This window comes from Rhynchophorus ferrugineus, unplaced genomic scaffold, assembly GCF_030347505.1.
Source record: "Rhynchophorus ferrugineus isolate W39M unplaced genomic scaffold, kcgeb_rfMv2 rfM2, whole genome shotgun sequence".
In the NCBI taxonomy this organism is placed as follows: Eukaryota; Metazoa; Arthropoda; class Insecta; order Coleoptera; family Curculionidae; genus Rhynchophorus; species Rhynchophorus ferrugineus.
The window spans coordinates 62,556,781-62,577,049 of record NW_027472581.1 but is presented as its reverse complement, the minus strand read 5'-3'; the positions used below and the strand labels follow the sequence as shown (position 1 = coordinate 62,577,049).

Genomic DNA, 20,269 nt, shown 5'->3' with positions numbered 1-20,269 from the left:
TACTCGTTATCGGCGAATCTATTGCAGGTAAATTTAGATTATTTGCCTTGATATATTTTAGCTCACTATATTCATTTATGTTCTTTTTTGGGATTGGTTGCACAAAACCGATTTTTTACAGGCAAATATAATAAATAATCCAAATAAAGCCAAAGCGCTCTAAAAATTTAAATGTTGGAATGTGGAAAAATAGAGAAAACCAGACTCAAACATTTCATACAAATCTTACTACTATGCAAAACTATATTTTATTTAATATTGGGATATTTTCGTATTTGCGAAACCTAATTAACAAAAGAAATTATCTAGTATGACTGTGAATTAAGTTAACGGATTGCAGACGGAAAAAATTGCAGATTTCAGATGAACGGCAAAATCTCAATAAGCAGCTGGCGGCAAATGAGTAAATCCACCACTATACAAACGCTTATATATATTTTCTCTATATGTAAATACTAATTTAACATATCGGCAACGTTGCAGTCGGTCTGACGTCATTTTGCTCGAACAACAGGTTCAATGTTGTTTCCATCCGCTAGTGTGCTAGGGCTCTACCATTTTAGTACATATTTTATTATTCACGTTGTTATATAATGTAAATATATCTAAAATAAAAGAAAAATAAACCTGAGTTAAAAAAGTACAAAAATATATTGGCAAACAACATAACATAATAGACTATAATAATATACAATAATAATACTATAATAATATACAATATACATATAACTATAATAATAGACTATAAAGGTTTCAAATATATAAAAGATGATACATAGATAAAACTATTTAAAAAACAACAAACATTAAAAGGTTTCAGTTAGAACAAATGGCAGTGATTCTACTAAGACATCAGGGTAATTTAGGTTAAAAATAGTATCTTCTGAGCACAATACAGACGAGCGAAAACTTAAGAGCTTGTATTGTGCAACACATTTTATAAACCATTCTATATCCACAGTTACTGTCTTATATGCTTCCAACCATTCTGTAATGTTAATACAAATCAGATAGTATATAATTAATGGCGGCAAAATTACCATCAAACTTATCAAGATCCCCTGCTGTTGATCTGTCGGTTAGTATTATTTTGAACTTCTTAGATAATTGCAATAAATCTAATTCATCAGCAATTTCCCCACCTAACATCTTAACAGTGTTCTAACAGTTGAAAAATAAGTAAATTGTATATAATTCAGTGTAAAACATATTTACCTTAATATCATTTATAGATATTACTGAAAACGTCGGAGCACAGAAAAATATATATTCTTGGAAAAGTGGATTTTTTATCTTAGTTAATCTAGACATTCGTGGCCCAGGTACACCACTGATATCTAAAACTTCATAGGGCTCCTAAAATTAAAACAACAACAATAATACATATTTAGTTAACTTAAAATTATATAGTTACTTCTGAGATAAGTGCATTCATTTTTAAACAATTTACGACCCATTCCCATCGTAACACCCAAATACCAGCTGCTACTGCTAACAGGAACTTCGCCGTATGTGATTTTAATTTTCCATTTTTATCAACCTCCATAATAAGGTGAGTCACTTCAGGTGTGAAGTGCTCACTAGTTGTAATCAAACGTTTTAATTCTAACTGTCGGAAAACATTTACCATGTCCTCATTGGATATACGAGACCACATGATACAAGGTTTTGATTTATTTAACTTGTTGTTATTTTGTGAATAATTTACATAATTTAAAATACTTTTTTGATTTGGTGTCGGTGATAATATGTTAGGTTTTCGAATGTTTGGGCTAAAAATTAATATGAGACTTAATATAATGTTTGGCCTATATATAATATATACTGAATGACACTACCTTGAATCGTTTACCAATAGAGGGTAACTTAACTTAAAGAAGTTCTGACTTGATGTGGCAATTGGTGAAAACATTTCATTGTACAAATCATCTATAATATCTTTAGTTTCGTTAGATTTGTGTATACTCTGGTTCTGAATATTTTCACTTTGGTCATTTTTCCCGGGTTCTATTAATTCTGCCAATCTGAATGATATAGATAGATATTAAAACAAAATGAATAAATAATAGCCATATGAATTCATAATTCATTAAATATTTTTTTATGTTAACAATAATAACTGGATTTAAAAATGTATATTTAGTAATGAGTTTCTATAGATAGTAGTACTGACACGTTTTTATAGGCTGATTAAAATATTAATAAAACATACCTCTCTGGTTGAACTGAAATATCCTCTACATCATCGCCAAATATTGGTGGTGGTGATAAGATTTTCGATATTAAATTAGATTCTTCTAAATTTACCACCGGAGTTCTGAAATCATTTATATTTAAAGGAAAACACTGAAAGCTATGAACCGATACTGACGAGGACTGGGTGCGTATAATTTACACATTTATTGTAAGTTTACTATTTTGGGGAACTTTATTGCACTATTTAATGAAATAAAAAATATCTGTTACTGAAATATAACATTATTTTTGAGATATATTTTTTGTTTTTGAGCAGTATTTGAATCGAGTGTCGACAAATGTGATCGTTCTATAACTAAAGACACGGCAAAGTAAATTTATAAAAGGACGTTCATTAATTATGGTTAAATCTGATTCTGGCAGTGTATTGAAGCTTGACTGTCCAGTTCTGGAAATTTAGAAAGTATCGGCAATGTGAATAAAGCTTACGTGGATTTATGATACAAGTATATCCATAAGAAGTAACATATAGTATTCTTAAACATTAGAAGCACTAAGCAAACTATCATTTGTTAGACAACCTATATTACATATAATGTAATGCAAATTCTTCATAATATATGTGAATTTCCTGGCAGTAAAGGAATAATATTGTGTGGAGATAAAGAATAATTTAAGAGCAATATAGTTCCAACTTAAATATATGTCAAATATAAAAGGAGAGTTAGGAATAGAAATTTCTTCAAGCTTAAGTACAATAGTTCAAGACAACCAATAATGCCAAAATGGGTAATATATATCAACGTCTGTTATGAATATGGAATATATATATTGCGTATAAATTAAATATATTCATTGTCAGAATATCTGAGAGTAATTTATATTATTTGGGTTCTAAATCTCTAAAATTTTAAATATTTAAAGCAACCAACCTATTAAATGACGATTTCTTTTTCTTTAGTCGTGTGGTTTCCACCACTTCTGTGTCACTGTCATCACTGATAATTATCGTATTAATGATATCTTTATCCCTATCTATCCTAGATTCTGGAATTTTAACCTTTTGCGATATCAAAATCTTGGAATTATATTTCTCTTTTAATTTATTCATTTCAGCTGTAAAATGTATACTTTCCAACTCCCTTTTTATTTCTTTATCATCAGCATTATCAATTCCAATCTCCTTCAAAAACTAAAATAGATGACAATTAAAATTTATATGTGTATAATAAAATAATTAAGATGATTTTTACTTCATCGATACTCTGTGTTAATCCCTTTTGGGTTGTTTCCATCTCTTGATTTCTTTTCGTCTGTAATTCTTCAAATCCTTCACTGAAAACATGCTTCTCATTATTTATTATATTAGGAGCATCTTCAGCAGATGTATCTCGTTGGAGAAGCACGCTAACTAGGTGGTGAGGCACAATTTTATTATTTGATGCTGGATCTTTGTTTAAAACTTCTTTGTCTAATTCACTCAAACTAGTTTTATCATTACTAGATTTGGAATCTAAAAACCTATAAAAAACGACTACATGAGAAACCCTTCTAATTCACTTTTATATTATTATTATACTTAGATTTCTTTGCAGGTTGTACATTTGGAATATTTTCAATTACATCATACTCAGTATTAACTGCTATATTCAAATTTCTAGATTTTTGGTCTTTCTCACAGCTACAAAATAAGCCATTTCCATCATTTTGTTGATCTTTTTCCCGATCTGATTTTCCTGTGGTTTTTTTATGAGGAATACCTTCATCATCTGTGCGTCTGCATATCTGTTTTTGAGGTGTTTTAAATTTTTTCATGGGTTCTAACAAGTTATCCTAAAAGACATTTTGAAGTTAAAGAAATATCCTAAATAATATATTATCATACATAATAATTCATATCTTCACTTGAATCAGTTTCAGCTAAATCAATCACACTCATATCACTTTCACTTATATATTCCGAATCTTTAAGTTCAACTGTTAGATCATCTCTAATTATTTTTGTTCTTTTAGCAGGTCCATCTTCGTCATAATTATCATTTGAGAGTTGCCGAATCCTCTTAGCTTCTCTGTGTTAAAATCATAAATGAACTTTATAGATAATATAATGAAATGTATGTTAAATCTAAACAATATTAAACATCTATTACCTAACATTATCGTCATGGAACAATCTTCTTCTAACGTCTTTTTTAGGCACTCTTATTTCACTAGATTTTAGAGAACACGAGGGCACTGAACTCTGAGTTTTTTGAAACGCTTTCATATCTATTGCTGAATTCATATCTAAAATAATTGAAATAATTAAAATTTAATTCATAAATAATTTCAATTTATTCTTACTATTTGGATGAAAACTTTTTAAAACATTTTTAATAATAGCTGACTCTTTGTCCTTTTTAGAATTATTAGTATTTGTCAGAATCATGCAATTTTGGCTATTATTAAGAGTTATAAAAATCATTTCCTTAAATGATGTTTGTGAAGTTTGCATCTGTTTATCATGTTTAACATGTTTGGTCTGAGTAGAGATATTAATTTTTACTTTTGGAACTAGGTGTACCTCTTGCTTTTGTTCTGAGTTCAACTGATGTAACCGTTTGATGTAAGTTTTTAAATTGGTAAAACAAGTGACTAAATTCAATGAAACTTCATCGTTAAAATTCTTAGATTCTTCTAGGAGTTTATTAACATTTTCTGAAAGAATGTTAATTAAACTATCAATATCATTAATATTTTCAGAAACTGGAGGAAAATAGTAGGATCTTTGTTCTACACTTTCTGCTGTTTCCTGAGTTGCAACGTGAAAAACATTTTCATTACTGACACTACCATTGAGAGAATCATTTGTTTGTGTATGATTAATAACACTATCAGAAAGACTGAGAGCCCCTTGGTTTCCGCTCATATGTGTCTAAATAATAATTTATTGAAAATATAAAAATATCGTAATTAAAATATCACTTACTTTAATAGGATTCTCCTTGTTTTGTAGTGATGCACCTAAAAGATGTTTTATGAAAATAATTGAAAATATAAAAATATATTTTACTTACATGATTTAAATAAAATTTTCCCACATTTTGCTTTTTGATGCTTCTTTGTAGTATCTTTAACCGAGTCATTATGACTGTTCCCTTTTTTTCTAATTATTAATTTTTTTGGCTCTTTTGGCTTCGAAATTCTTAATGGTTTCATTACAACCCCCAACCTACTTCGTCCAGGATATTCAAAGTTATATTATCAAAACTATGGGCATTATTTCTCTTAGACTATTTATATTGATTTTGTTTAACAATATTTTTCAAATTTGTTAGGAATTCACCTGCCAACATAACTTGTAACACTTTCTTTCCACCTAAAACATTGATTACTTATTTAGAATTAAATTAGCTACTACCTAAACCTAAAACTACTAGCTAAAGTAAAATGATTGGCCAATTTAAATCTGCTCTCTCTATTCTATATCGTTAATACTAAAAACATACTGAAGTTTTGATTTTTATACATTTATCATAAAATGTGAACACATTTTATTTGAGCAGCATTTTTATATAATCTTGACTAAATAGTAGGATAACTATATAAATATATAAGTTAAATTGCAAAGATATCTCACCAACTAAAATACACCTTCTTTTAGCTGTAATTAGCTTCGACAGTGTTATCAACTTCAACACTCCCGCCAAACTTTATTTACGTTTTGCAAATAGAGTAATAGTGAGAAAACACAACAGGCGCATGTGGCGGAAACTTTTGCTATACCCAACATCAATTCAAGTAACTTAATTGGACAATTTAAATCTGCATTATAGGCACCTGTAAAAACATTTCGCAATGAAAACAATTGATTGGTTCTTTATAAAGTTTGCCACGCATGTGCGCACAGGATAGCTCTGACGTCACGTTTAATTAAGAAATAAAATTTAAATTAAAAAACAATTTAATTTCTCAAATAAATTTATTGAATAAAATTCGATGTATGAAATAAATATCATCTGTAAAAATAAATATTATAAACAAACAATTGTTTTATAATATTATAAACAAACAAGAACTTTGGAACAAATCAAAATTACTTCTTCAGTCTTTTGCCTTTTTCATATATGTCTAGTGCCATCAATTTAATATATTAGACATCTATCAAGAGTTCTCTCTTTTCGTTTTCTTAGACTGAAAGCAAACCAATGTAATATACAATTAAAAGGTTTTAAATTTACATTTTTTAAATAATTCTGATAATAATATTATATTATAGACGTGACAATATCGCGGGATAATAAAGAACCCTCATATTAATCCTCTTCACAATCTCCTAAAAGCGAACGAATTAAAAAAAAACTGATGTTGAGCGCTTCAAATGATTTTTCAGTCATACTAGCCAAAGGAAAAATTTGATCTTACTAGGGCAAAACATTTTACACCAAAGTTCATTGTGTATTGAATTTGGATTTTCTCCTCTTTTAAAAGATTTGAATTCAGGAGCTATTATATTATTAGAGTTGCAACTATTGATCCAAGAAGAAAAGTATATAGCCGTTTACATAACTTCTTTTGGAAGGGATTAATTTCTAGAAATAAAAAAATAAAGAGTTGGTATAGTGGCGAATTTACGCATTTGCCGCGAGCTGCACATTGAAATTTTGGCGTTCATCTGAAGTATGCAGTTCGTTAACCTATTTCACAATCATACAAATACATTTTTTTATCAATTGGAATTTGCAAATACTAAAATATCCCATATAAAATAAAATATAGCTTTGCATAGTAATAAGATTTGTATTAAATGTTTGAGTCTCAATCTCTCCATTTTTCCGCTTTCTAACATTAAACTTTTAGTAAAAATAATATAATTGGTTTGGTTTGGTTGAAAATTGTACTAAAATGCATCAAGGCAAATAATCTAAATTTGCCTACAATAGATTCGTTGATAACAACTACTGCATGATTGTAATTAAAATAATAATTTTAAAAATAATTTATTATATTTCTTTGTATTTTGATTGGTTCTGGTCCATGATAAGGTCTAAAATGTTTAATGTTCCAAACAATTGATAGTGATCCTGTTTCGGTTGTTGAGTGTTTTATTTCTCTGTTTGTTAATATTTGAGAAGCTATCGGTCGTTGCGTTTTACCATTATGCCTCAAGTCGGAAATAACTACAAATTTTAAGCATCTGTTGTTAATATTTATCAAAGTTATATATTTGAATTATTTATTAAAGTTAGGATACATTAAAATTCTATCGGACATTAAAATTTCTTTACATTTTTCAACATATATTCTTGTTTTTGGTGATATTACAAATTGTGTATTTTTTAAATTAAGGAATTAAGAGTTTTCACCTGAAAGAAAATACAGAACGGCATTGTTAACGAATTACGTAGAGGGCACCTGATGACTCATTCCCTAATCAGGCGGGCGTGGTATCAGGACTTGGAGATGGGAATGCTGACATGTACAGTTTTAGGATACAAAGGCCGGCACCTTTACTGGAAATAATAACTACCGGATAGAAACACCACTTAAAAACTGTCATTCGAGGGCAAAATGACGTCAGATCGACTACTACGTTGCCGATATGTTAAATTAGTATTTACATATAGGGAAAATAGTATAGTGGGGGATTTACACTTTTGCGACTAGTTGCATATTGAAATTTTGCTGTTTATCATAAGTCTGCCTTTTTTTTGTTCTGGTATAAAAACCAGGCGGTGGAATGCAGGACGCATACCTAGTTGCGGAGACCTGCACTGGAGTGACAAGTTGGACCGGGTTATGTGGGACTGCCTCTGGGCTTACCAATACACTAAACCGAAACCGCCTCACAGTTGACCCCTGTAGATCGCTACTGCTACTGCATTAAATTTGGGGATATGGCACTCGCTGATGGGCAGCCGTTATTGGGCACGAGGGCCTGGCGATTCTATTGATTCGCAAACCTGAGTTAACACACAAATGGATACTGTTGTATGGGGGCAAAAGTTACGACTGTAGCTACGGATGAGGTCGTTTCAGCCTGGAAAAGGGGGGGAGCTTGGCGGTGATGCGGTGCTAAGCTCCCAGCATGTCGACCAGCTCGCGAACAAGCGCGTTTTCAGAAGAACTTGAGCTGAGTTGTTGTTTGAGGAATGATTGAGATATGAAGTACTTGATTTCTGGAGTGTCAGTTTCCCTATGAATTTGATTATTTCTGACAAACCATGGAGCGTTTAATATTCTCCTGAGTGGCTTATTTTGGAAAACTTGAAGCCGTTTGACCTGGTTGGGTGTAACAAACTTGAAGTAGACATTAGATCCGTAGAGGAGTACGGATCGAATTAACATCTTGTAAAATAAGCATTTGATGGAGATGGGAAGTTAGAAGGGCAGATCAGAGAAGATAGCAAGTTTGCTATCCCCGAACCTTTTTGGATTTGGGAATGCCAACCGAACCGCCGGTCGAAGTGAAGACCTAGGTACGTGACGTTATCCAGCCATGGAATTATTGCGATGTGGATCTTAAGTTGCGAGACGCGCAGTGCGTAATGCTTCTTATGGAAAATGATGGCCTGGGTTTTCAGGGGGTTGATTTGAAACCTCCAGAATTTGAACTACTTGACCGCATGATCGAGCTGCTTCTGTAAACGTTCATGAATTGTAACTTCCAACCTGGCGACCATGAACAAAGCAGTGTCGTCAGCGTAAAACGCGACGTCAATGTGCTCTTTTCTCGGCATATCTGAAATAAAGAAGTTAAATAAGGCTGGGGCCAGCGGGGACCCTTGAGATACGCCAGCATCGATTTGTTTACGACTGGAAAGTGACTCCCTGATCTTGACCTGGAAGGATTTGTCCGAGAGATAGGACTTGATGAGAGCACTTTGCGATCAATCCGTCGTGTCAGACCTTGTCGAAGGCTTTGGTTAGGTCCGGAAGAACTGCTCCAAGCTTTTTACGTTGGTCAAGAACGTGATAGATGTGTGCGGCCAGACGGGTAGCCTGATGGACGGATGAGTGGTGAGCGTGAAAGCCAAATTGTTCATCTGGAATGATATTGTTTTCCTTTGTGAAAGAGTTGAGAGCGTAGAGTATTGCTCTCTTGGCAAGCTTCGAAATGGCGCTGAGAAGGCTGATAGGCCTGTAATCAGATGGAGATTATTTTGTTCCTTTCTTGGGTATAACCGCTATATGTGCGTGTTTCCAAGACGCCGGGAAATGTTGCAGCCTCATGATGGATTTAATGATGTTTGCCAGTTCTGCGAGTTGCTTATGCGGGAGCGTTTTTAACTGGGTAATCGATATCCCATCGAAACCTGTAGAATTTTTGGTTTTAAGTTTGCCAATCATAGTCTGTAGAGACTTTGGAGACACGAAAGGTTGGGTTACTGGTCTTTTGATGGAGTTGGATTCGTTGATGACAGTGTCATTGTCTTTAACTATAGTGTTCTCTGCGGGTGAGAGGCATTTCATTTGGGCTTCGTAGGTCTCTGCAAGGAGCTCGACTTTTTTTTTGTCAGTGACTGCGAAATTTCCTGTAACCGCTGATTTCAGAGGGGGGATGACATTGTGCGTCTTCCCCATGAGGCATTTGGAGACACACCAGAAGGAAGGGGGGCCATCCAGTCTTTGGTCCACGAGAAATGAGTTCCATTATTTGCTCGCCAAGTCGAGACGGCCACCCTTACCCCCTTGCATACTCTGTTCGCCTCCCTTTTGTCTGCAGCATCAAGGGTGAATCGAGCTAATCTGCATAAACTGGTTTTGATGCGAATTTCACGTTTAAGGTTGTTTTTCCACCGCTGGGGTTGTGATGAAATTTTGACTGTGGCAGATTCATGAGCAGACTGAATATCACGAGTTAGCTTGCGTACGGCTTCCTCGAGCTGTTCTGGTGTGGTAAGAGATTGGTAATTTTTCCAGGCGGTCTTTTTCCTGAATCTTGTTAGTGAGACTTGAGTGGTGGCGCAGTTTCCGGCAATGCGAGCTGGAGTGCCCGAAAAGCTGGTAGTTGAAGCACTGCACTGGCTGGCCGTTTCTCCTCTGGACCTCGACCTTCACTGTGATGACGCCGAGTTTGGTCATATATATGATCTGTCGCTCTTCGCGAGGGACAACTACCTGAACAATTGGTAGTTCTATCCCGGATTTTAATTTCCATCTTTGCACAAATTTGGGATGGAAGCCTTGATCAAAGAGAAGTTCACGTACATCGTCAATACAGAGTGATTCTGGGATGTTTCTTATTATTACCCGGAATGCTCTCTCCTCCGGATGACAGAAAAAATGGTAAGGGTAATTCCTTTCCTCGAGCAGGGTAGTGAGTTTTCAGTAATCGTAGCTTGTGGTAACGAATAAGAAAATGCCCTTCTTTTTGTTTCGGGTTATAATATCTATTGATTGTGCCTTAGTAATTCTAATGAGCTCCATGAACCTCTTCTTGTCACGTAGCACTATAGGCGGAATTTTTTCTTTTGGGGACTTTGAGAAACAGTCGCCGAAACGGTTGGCACTGTTTTTGCTGTGGAGGTTAAGATGTGTTTAGTGGCTGGCTACTTACCTGCACAGGCTGGGTTGGTCTTGTGGTAAATTGTTTCGGTAGTGGCTGTGGGGCCGTCCTGGTGGTCGGCTTGTTTTGCACTGGTCTGGTGGCAAATTTTGTAATCGAAGGCTGTACGTTAGCCTTGGCTTTCGATTGGGTAGATTGAATGGCCGCCTTGGCTACCGGATTGTGTTGTGATTTGGGAGCAGTTGCCTGTTTCCCCTTGTTGCCGGCCTTCGGCAGCTGGCTTTCCTGAGGTGGAGTAATTTTTCCCACCAAGGTGAAACCGTCGTCTGGGTCTTCAGTTTCGTCTGACCGTTGTACCGGTTTAGCTGGTGTCTGGGTCTGGGTTTCTGTGGCAGCGAGAGTCTTTATTTCCATGGCATCTTTTTGATACTTCATGAAATCTATTATCGTAGCAGTGAGAATTTTGATTTCTCCTTTAAGATCAGAAGCCTTTTCGCTCTTTTCCAGCTTTTCCGTCTGCTTGTTCAGGGTGTCGGTTTGTGCTTTAGCGAACATTTTCACTTCAGCTATCTGCTTTCGCAGGTCTTCATTTTGTCTTCTTAAATCTACTATGAGCAATTCTCGGCTGTCTTCGAAAGATGGTCCATTAGAGTTAGGAAAGCTGGGATTGTGGTCAGGAGACGACGTCGGCTTTGACGTACATGACGCCATTGCCTTGTCTGTAAATGCGCCTTTTCGGCGCTTATAGACGCTTTTTTGTCGTAGGCATTGGAGGAAACGTGATAACGGATCGACCGTCTCAGAGAAAGTTTCGTATAATTCTCGGAAGCGCAGGTAGGTTCGGCCGACCGGACACGACCGTTCTCTTTGAGAGCTAGCACGGAACTGCTTAAGTCTGCCATCCGTTAACCTAATTCACAAACATACTAAATACATTTTTCTGTTAATTAGATTTTGCAAATACTAAAATATCGTAATATAATATAGTTTTAAGCGATATAAATATAGTTTTGCATAGTAGTAGGATTTGTATTAAAAGTTTGAATCTCGTTTTCTTGATTTTTCCGCTTTCTAACATTTAAATTCTTAGGGCGTTCGGTTTCATTTGGATTATTTATCATATTTAGCAGTAAAAAAATAGGTTTTGTGCAACCAACAGCAAAAAGAACATAAATGAATAAATTGAACTAAAATGTATCAGGGCAAATAATCTAAATTTGCCTACAATATAACGACTACTGTGTGATAATAACTAAAATAATTTTAAAAATTGTTAGAACCGATTTGGTGAAGGTGTTTGGACAATTAAAACACTGGATTCAACTGAGTCACTCTCTATTTATTTCGACAAACATCTCGGTCATAGCCCCAACGCAGAATGAATCGCTCATTACAATCTACAGGAAACTGCTTATTATCTACTTATGCAACCATATATACATGAGGACGCTGCATGTGGCGCATCCATCCAACTATTTATATATCCAACATTCGCCCATCCTGACTTAGCAGCGTATTCGCAAGACTTCACTCCGGCTGCTCTTGGAACATTGTAGTTGGTGGTTCTGATCTTTCTATAATGGAAACACATTCTTTAGTACTTGATCATTTCAAATATCTTACCTTGATGATTTATTCCTTCATCGTATCATTTTATACCTTCCATGCAGTTTATTTTATAACTTCTGTGAAGTCAATTTTGTACTTTTTGGCTGAACTGAAGTTAATGCCTTCGGTGAGGTTCAACTGCTAGACTCCATTTTAACTTTTCTGAATAGCCTGGTGCGTTATATGCTTCTTATTCTGTGAGTTTTCTTACGAACTTTATAATTTATATTTTGCCGGAACAACTCCCAAGTAATTAACTTTTGCATTTTTTTTGCATTCCAGCTAAATATTATTTTAATTACATTTTCTACCATATTAGGTAACATTTTGAAACTTTATAACCAATAAAACTAGCCAACAACTACAATATTATCCTTTTCATTATTCCTCAATTAAACAATCAAACTCATGTTTGCCTTGTATACTTATTATTTACTTTACCCAACTATAAACTGTTTATCCTTATTGTTTTTCTACAAACCTTTGTTGAATTTTACTTTCACACTATTCTTGTTCATGCATTTCATTACTTGATTTATATTTTGATCATTTTTCACTTTTAACTAAATTGTATATATTCTACTTATATGACTATTGTTCTTAATCACTGTCTTTTTAATAGATTTATTTTATATTGCATGTATTCATTAAAACATATACATTCTTGTATTTGCGTACAAAAGTTAATTTATTCTCTGATTAGTTGCTGCCTTTTAACAAAAGTTTTGTAAGTTATTGTTATGCTGCCTTTATTTCGATTAGAATTATATTCAATGTATGTATATACAACAATTTTTAAATTTATAATTCCAATTTTACCTTATGTCGCTAGTGTAAGCGTTTGCCTATGATTATATCCATGTCTAGAGAATTATTGACGAAAGTAGGTGATTTCTCGAACAGAAAGTTGTTAATTCAGGTTAAAATCATGCATCAGATCTTTCAAAGATAGAACCTCTAAATTGATAATAATCTCAAGCCATATCTAAATACAAAATTCATGCAACTACAATTGGCACATTCATTAGATTTAAGAAGGTTGTTCTTCTATCTTTTTCTTTATGTTGACTATATAATATTCCATTTCAGAAAACCACCAAAATTAAAAGAATTTGGATTAGCTTAAAAATTTTTGTTTTGTTTAATTCACAATTATTTAACTTATTTAATTAATTTATAGATAATTTGACAAATGAAATGTGAGTATATTCCTTTAAAGAAAATATTTTATTTTAATCATTTGCTATTTTGTACAATAGTAACAAAATATAAAATATACAATTGCTGTATTTTCAATATCAATAGTCCTATTCAAGATTATTATTAAATTAGACTACCATTATTGATTTTATTCCCAAAATATTTTAAATTTTCTTTACTAAATTATCCATTTGAAGCCTTTATTTGTATTCATTTATTTAAACTATTCGCACATTGATATGATCTGTTGTCGACCCTAACTTTGAATTAAAATTAATCAACTTCAAAATTTTGTCAAGAATGTTATTACAGCAGTACAATGTTGTCTGAAAATTTTATAATCTTGCACTTTATAACATTTCTTTCGTCTGAGGGTTAAAAATCTGTTCTTTGAACGTTTATTTTAAAATTCTCAGAATGTATTATACTAATTAAAATGTATTGATATTACCCAAACATATATAGTGTTTATAGGAAATATTATCATTATGGTACAATTGAGCTTCTATTAATTAAATTTAAATAAAAATGAAATTTACATTTAACGAATCGATTTGCATAAGAACCTTTGTGGAAAAAATCAGAAAATATCTTAACCAATGTTGAGGCATATTGGTATTTATGTTTCTTCTAAATGCTCTAACATGCATTAGTAATGCTTATGTTAAAACAAGATGACATTTAAGTTCAAAATAACTATCCATTTCAAAAGTATACGAAATATCTAATACCTGCATAACTAGACCTTCAACACTCTTTTGATTTATTTGTAATATTAATATTGTAAGATCAATATCGTATTAAAATGGTAGTGATAAAATAATTTGATTATAGCCAAAAGTATATCCTTAATCTAGTACTATTTTAAGAACCAACTTAAAATACACTAATATTAATGATTAATTGAAATCCTTATTTGGGATTTTTATTAATTAGACTTCACAAATGAAATTGACATTACTGTGATGATTGAAATTAAAATTATTATCATTTTTAAATGCACTAGGTAAGGTAATACATATTTTTCTCAAAATATCTACTTTTCACTTATGAAATTAGGAAAAATACAAAACAACAATATTACTTAAATGAACTTTGATAATGATATTACTCTTTACCACACCACCTATGAGGTAAAGTTCTAGGTGCATTTTTTAACGTGGTTTCACCTTTGTAGGTCTAATCCACCAGTATGGTCATTTATTTGGGTAACAATGGTCAATAACTGCAAATGAATCAGACAAGCACACATTGTTACAAAAGATATATATATATATATATATATATATATATATATATATATATAGATATAGATTATTCACCTTTTAAACCATCCCTGGACTTCCGCAAATAATTCAAGACCAAAATTGACCAAATCGGTCAGAACAACTGCCCACTGATCAACATCCGCTACACTCAACCAAGCGTAACAAAAATTAGCGATAACGAAACATTGGTCATACCATTCCCTGCGACCAGTCTTAGTAACAAATGCATCAAACTTAGACATATCTCCACAGTAATAGAGCCCGCACTGATTATTATGGATCAGTGTCCCTTAGAACTAAACGGACAAATATACGAACGAGAAAAAATTACCGATATGTATAACACACAAATGTCGAACCAGTTCATTTGGAACTGCAAGAAATCAACCACGAGGAGATCAAACAAGCAGACCAACTTATTTCCACACTAAGACATCGGGAGTTGCAGTACCCGAGTATTTTCAAGAAAAATTGGGTATTTCCGTTGACTACAATGACAACCCTAGTGATTATAGCAGCGACAATTGCAACCTTGAAGATTATAGGAAGCTGAAAAAGAAGAAACCGGCCTCTAAGAAATCCATATCTCTGGAATTAGCGCAAATGGATACTTCAGAAAAATGTGTTACCCTATTTTCCGAATCTTATGTATTCCTACCCCTAAATTTAGGACACACCGAAGACTCTTCAAGAAGTTCTCCTAACCTTGAATCACTGGAATATTGACAAGAAGTTGTCGCTAGCCGTGGACCACTGAAATTTGAGGCTATACCGGGGACACTTCAAGAAGTTCTACACGTGAACCAATGGAAATTGGACAAGTTGTCCCTAGCCGTGGACCACTAGAATTTGAGGCTACATCGAAGAAACTTCAAGAAATTCCCCTAGACTTGCGTACTACTGGAATTTGGAAGAGCAATATTTCGTTCTCACAGAGTACAAGAGCCAACATTTTTATTTTTTTAAAGTTATACCACCGTGACTACTTAACAAACATTGCAACTGAAAACTCAAGTACTCAAGAAAATTTTACTTACACTTATACAACCACTTATACATTAAATTCTGATAAGGCAATTTGATCCTGCAATCGTTCAAAATTACACAATTTTATTGACTCTGTTGATTTCTTTTTTTCAAAATTTGAATTTGAAAATTGATCAGAACGAACTAGACATTTTATTTACTTGTAAAACGTCGACTGGAAGGTCCAGCTTTAGAATTTATTGCTTCAAGGGAATTCAAAACCTGGGCTGAAATTTCACTTTTGGAACAATACGGATAAATATTGGACATTCTTTATTTAAATTTTGAGTAAAATTTTATGTCATTTTAAACAACAATTGCATGAAAACTCTATAAGATTTATTGAGCCCATTGATAAACAACTAATCAAAATTCAGAAAGTTACCGAATATAATACAAAACTTATTTTTTTATACAAAAATTCCCGAACGAAAGAACATTTAATGAATTTAGAATTTTCCAAATCAATAATAAAATTATTAGTTGATTCTGGAGCTGCAATTTCAATTTTATAAACGCTTGATGTTTTGAAAAAATATAAACTGACCTCTGATAAATTAAAAATATTTGGAATTAATGAAACTCCCATTTAAATTGCTAATAGTATTGGTTTTTGCATATTCTCAAAATTAAAAAAAATTTACGCAAGTGATATCACCCTTTGATGGTATTTTTGGACTAAATTTTTTTAATAATAATAAATGTATTTTAGACTTTGAATTTCGACATATTATTCGCGAACGGAGAAAAATTTCCTTTATTTTCTCTCAATAAAAACAAACACGAAGAAATTCACCGAGTTGTTGAAACCACTAATATACAAAATATTACTAAGAAAATAAAAGTAATTCATCTTAGTTCTAATCTACAAAACACAATTAGAGAATTCTGCGTAAAACACTCCGATATTTTTCTAAATAAAGATGATCCTTTAACTTTCACAAATAAAATTAAGCACTGTATAAGGAAAACAGAAAATTTGTACAAAAAATATCAGTACCTGTACGGCCATGAGATAATAAAAAAATATTTTCTTACATTATATATATATATATATATATATATATATAAGAGAAAACGAGACTTAAAACATTCAATACAAATCTTACTATGCAAAGCTATATTTTATTTTATATTGGGATATTTTAGTATTTGCAAAAGTGCTGTATACTATTTTCCGTATATGTAAATACTAATTTAACATATCGGCAAGGTTGCAGTCGGCCTGACGTCATTTGCCCTCAAGTGACAGATGTTGAATGGTGTTATCATCCCCTAGTCTTTAATAGCTTATTTACTTCAATTTATGACATCAATATTATTAAAAACATCTGAAATTATTTCATCTATTTATTATATATTAAATAGCATATATTTCGATACAAAAGTTTAATAAAACATGTTCATATTATATACGAATATACTTAAAATATAAGAATAAGCAACAAAAAAATAAAACAGTCTGTTGTAATAAAGTGGTCATAATGACATATAATATATCAAGTTAATGGATAAGTGATGTAAAAACATTCTGATTTTAAAAGTTCTATTTAGTACAGTAACAAGCAATGAACTATAGCAACATATACTAGGCCATTATTTATCATTGCAATAATTATTTAATACGGAAAAAAATTATTGTTACTATTAAAAATTAAGATCCTGCTGAAAGCAGTTGTAACCGATGTATTATCCTTCTTTTCATTTCACAATACCTAGAATAGAAAAGTAATAAGTTATGGTGAATAAAATAAATAAAAAAAAATTTACTTTTCTTTAATTTTGGCAACTTCTCTTTCTTCTTGTGAATAGTATTGGCTTAGAATTGCTCGACATTCCACTTGAGATAAGTTCAAAAATTGAGCTACCTCACTGCTTACTTCAGGTGTAGAATGGCTGTCCATCAAAAATAATTTTGCTACATCTTCATGAGGGCCTAATAAAACTCTAGCTAATAATGGATATTCATCTTCCTTTAGACGTCTTTGTTCTTGAAACATAAAATAATGTTCATTTAACATTTTAATTAGTATTATTTGAATTTCCCACACCCGTCCAATAGCAATACTTTAATTATATAAAATGAAGATTGTATTAACATACACAAACCCAGAACATATCAATATAAGATATAAATAAAAAATTAATTATTTAAATTAAATCAACACATACCTCCACTGTCCCTAACAATAAATAAGGCAAAATTATTGGGATCACTTTCAACTTTATATTTTTCTAACAATAATTTTATAACTTCATGAGTATTGACGAGGCTTGTGATCCAAACACTCATTTGACTCCCATGTGGTGGTGTAAAGAAACTTGTTTCTCTATCATAAAAATGGCCATTTATGGAGCACCTCCTTTTGACCTAAAATTATGTTTACATTAGTGTTAATATTATTAATACTGTATTGTATTGACACCTTGCTTCTAGATAGTCTTTTCCCAGGTCTTCTTCTTATAGCGGTAGATCCACTTTTTTGTGGTCTACGTAATACCACGCCATCATTTGTAGTAGCATCGCTACTGGTAATGCTTATTTTATCAAATTCTGGTGATTGAGAATCACGAAGCCTTTCCAAACAATCAGGTCCAGACATAGACCTATGGCATTATGTTTGAAATAATATTTGGATGTTATGATGTACTAATAAAAATATTGTGTTTAGATAATAAATCAATTTTAACTTGATTACTATAAAAAATTAATTGAAAATGTTATTAGCTTACCTATTTAAATGGTTACTATTTAAAACCCATGTATCTTCTTTGCTGCTAAACGAATTAGTTAAGAGGGGAATTTTATCTTCACTAAGTGTTCCATCTTTGTTATTGTCACAACCTATTGTAGCTTTTAATGTACTTGCATCTTCAGTTATTGTTACTGTTTTTGTTCCATTTTTGGATTCCTCAGAAGAGCTGTATGTAGAATAAAGTTATGTAAATGTTCTTTCATTTCATAAATTTCAAGTTCAAATGATTACAATTTACCTTGTTTTACTACTGAGAGTATCAGATTCAGTAGTTATTTGTGATGGTAAAGGAGCTGGCATTGTTTGATACAATTTTACACTATTATCAACTACTCTTTCTACCTGCAGAAGATCATCTAATTCATCTCTCTCCATATTTTTTACATCAAGTTTAGATGGCAATGTAACACTTTTAGGCATATTATTTTTGGGAGAGGAAGGATTACTTCCTAAAGCGATTGAATCAAGTGAATCAATGCTACTTTCAATATCTGTAAAATATGTTTCATTAGAAACATACTAGTACATTTACAAAGTTAGGAACATACCTTTATCTAATGTAGTTGTGTTAGATGTGACATCATTAAAACTAGAATCTGTAGAAATATTTTGAATGTCATCATCAGTATCATATTCTGGGCTGGATGATGCACGACATGAATTTCGTTTTCTTACAGTGACAACGGTTCTTTGATCATCATTTTCTTTTAAATGAATAACTCCTTGAACACCCCAATGAATTCGAAGGGAACCTTCTAGTATATAACGACCATTTACCTCACGGCAGCGTATTTCACCACTTTTACCCTCATAAAAGTGATTGTAGACCTTTAAATAAATAATTAAGTATACAGCTACAATTAAATAGACGTATCTACTTTAATTTTAGATTCTAAAGTGGATCTTGGGAGAATTGGTTTATTTCCTAACTTAGGTGAATCCTTCTGTAATCCAAAACTTTTATGAGATTCCACTCTTGTACCATGTCCAAATAATTGAGGTCCGAAAAGAGCTCCATAACAAGGAACATGGCAGTATGGAACTCCTTTGTGTTCGGCATGTTGTCCTGGGTTTAAACGTTTACCACATTCTTCACAACGAAGACATTCTGGATGCCAATTATAACCTAATGAATGTTTTCTTTCGGCTAAAAAACAATTTATGTTGAAAAAATTGAAAAATAAACTAACAAACAGCTAACTTAGTAGTAAATGGAAGGGTTTTAAAAATACATTTAAAAAAATTGTTTGACAAAGAACAGTGTTAAAAGAATACTCACCAAAATACACTGGTTTCTGACATTTGTGGCATTTCCACATCGTATATATTAAAATATAATATAACAACTCTTATAAAATAATAAAAGTGTTAACCATAGAGTAACATACTCTATAGTGTTAACAAATATAATTTAAACTAATATGTAAGAAACATGACGTCACTGACATCTCAGTAACATTCTTGCAGCTGATCCTAAATGAAGATATCTACCCAACAATTACAAATTATCATGGTATTCTGGTATAATATTTAGTTCTATTTGATTATAATTTTGAGTTTTATTTATAGTTTTTATTGAATTATTCTATTAAATTCTCCTTTAGTGTAAAATGCATTTGATGTATTAGTTCAAATATTCTTTACTAGATGACTCTGGAAGATGTGTAGATTTTTTAAAGTTTTACTTTTTTTAGAGCTAATAATAAATACTTGATACAGACATTTTG

General features: G+C 32.1%; 2 protein-coding genes across 3 annotated transcripts; both read right to left on the bottom strand.

Moving 5' to 3' along the window:
* Positions 1–721: 721 nt before the first annotated feature.
* LOC143190123 (uncharacterized) lies at positions 722–5,531 on the bottom strand. Of its 2 annotated transcripts, XM_076394235.1 has the most exons (14): positions 5,253–5,531; positions 5,165–5,199; positions 4,540–5,110; positions 4,347–4,482; positions 4,082–4,265; positions 3,776–4,029; positions 3,450–3,717; positions 3,129–3,388; positions 2,213–2,317; positions 1,839–2,024; positions 1,415–1,772; positions 1,216–1,356; positions 1,041–1,161; positions 722–988 (listed from the first exon to the last, which is right to left on the bottom strand). In XM_076394235.1, exons 1-14 carry the CDS (start codon positions 5,392–5,394, stop codon positions 807–809), a joined length of 2,943 nt encoding a protein of 980 aa, XP_076250350.1. In that variant the 5' UTR covers positions 5,395–5,531; the 3' UTR covers positions 722–806. The 2 variants fall into 2 exon arrangements, with proteins under 2 accessions (XP_076250350.1, XP_076250351.1); XM_076394236.1 differs by lacking the exon at positions 4,540–5,110 and having other exon boundaries at positions 724–988; positions 5,253–5,327.
* An 11,592-nt stretch (positions 5,532–17,123) lies between these two features.
* Rassf (Ras association family member) lies at positions 17,124–19,991 on the bottom strand. The gene is made up of 9 exons (XM_076394234.1): positions 19,822–19,991; positions 19,421–19,689; positions 19,091–19,370; positions 18,781–19,033; positions 18,520–18,708; positions 18,213–18,393; positions 17,959–18,157; positions 17,557–17,776; positions 17,124–17,501 (listed from the first exon to the last, which is right to left on the bottom strand). Exons 1-9 carry the CDS (start codon positions 19,859–19,861, stop codon positions 17,441–17,443), a joined length of 1,692 nt encoding a protein of 563 aa, XP_076250349.1. The 5' UTR covers positions 19,862–19,991; the 3' UTR covers positions 17,124–17,440.
* Positions 19,992–20,269: the final 278 nt, after the last annotated feature.

What these genes read in the sequence shown, in the direction of transcription:
- LOC143190123 (XM_076394235.1), bottom strand. Translation starts at nt 5,394, where the DNA reads ATGAAACCATTAAGAATTTCGAAGCCAAAAGAGCCAAAAAAATTAATA. An exon ending in GTGAAGATATGAATTATTAT is followed by an intron (nt 4,030 to 4,081) that starts GTATGATAATAT and finishes AATGTCTTTTAG; the next exon opens with GATAACTTGTTAGAACCCAT. An exon ending in CAACCTGCAAAGAAATCTAA is followed by an intron (nt 3,718 to 3,775) that starts GTATAATAATAA and finishes CGTTTTTTATAG; the next exon opens with GTTTTTAGATTCCAAATCTA.
- Rassf (XM_076394234.1), bottom strand. Translation starts at nt 19,861, where the DNA reads ATGTGGAAATGCCACAAATGTCAGAAACCAGTGTATTTTG. An exon ending in TATTGTTAGGGACAGTGGAG is followed by an intron (nt 17,777 to 17,958) that starts GTATGTGTTGAT and finishes TTATGTTTCAAG; the next exon opens with AACAAAGACGTCTAAAGGAA. An exon ending in GTTGCCAAAATTAAAGAAAA is followed by an intron (nt 17,502 to 17,556) that starts GTAAATTTTTTT and finishes TTTCTATTCTAG; the next exon opens with GTATTGTGAAATGAAAAGAA.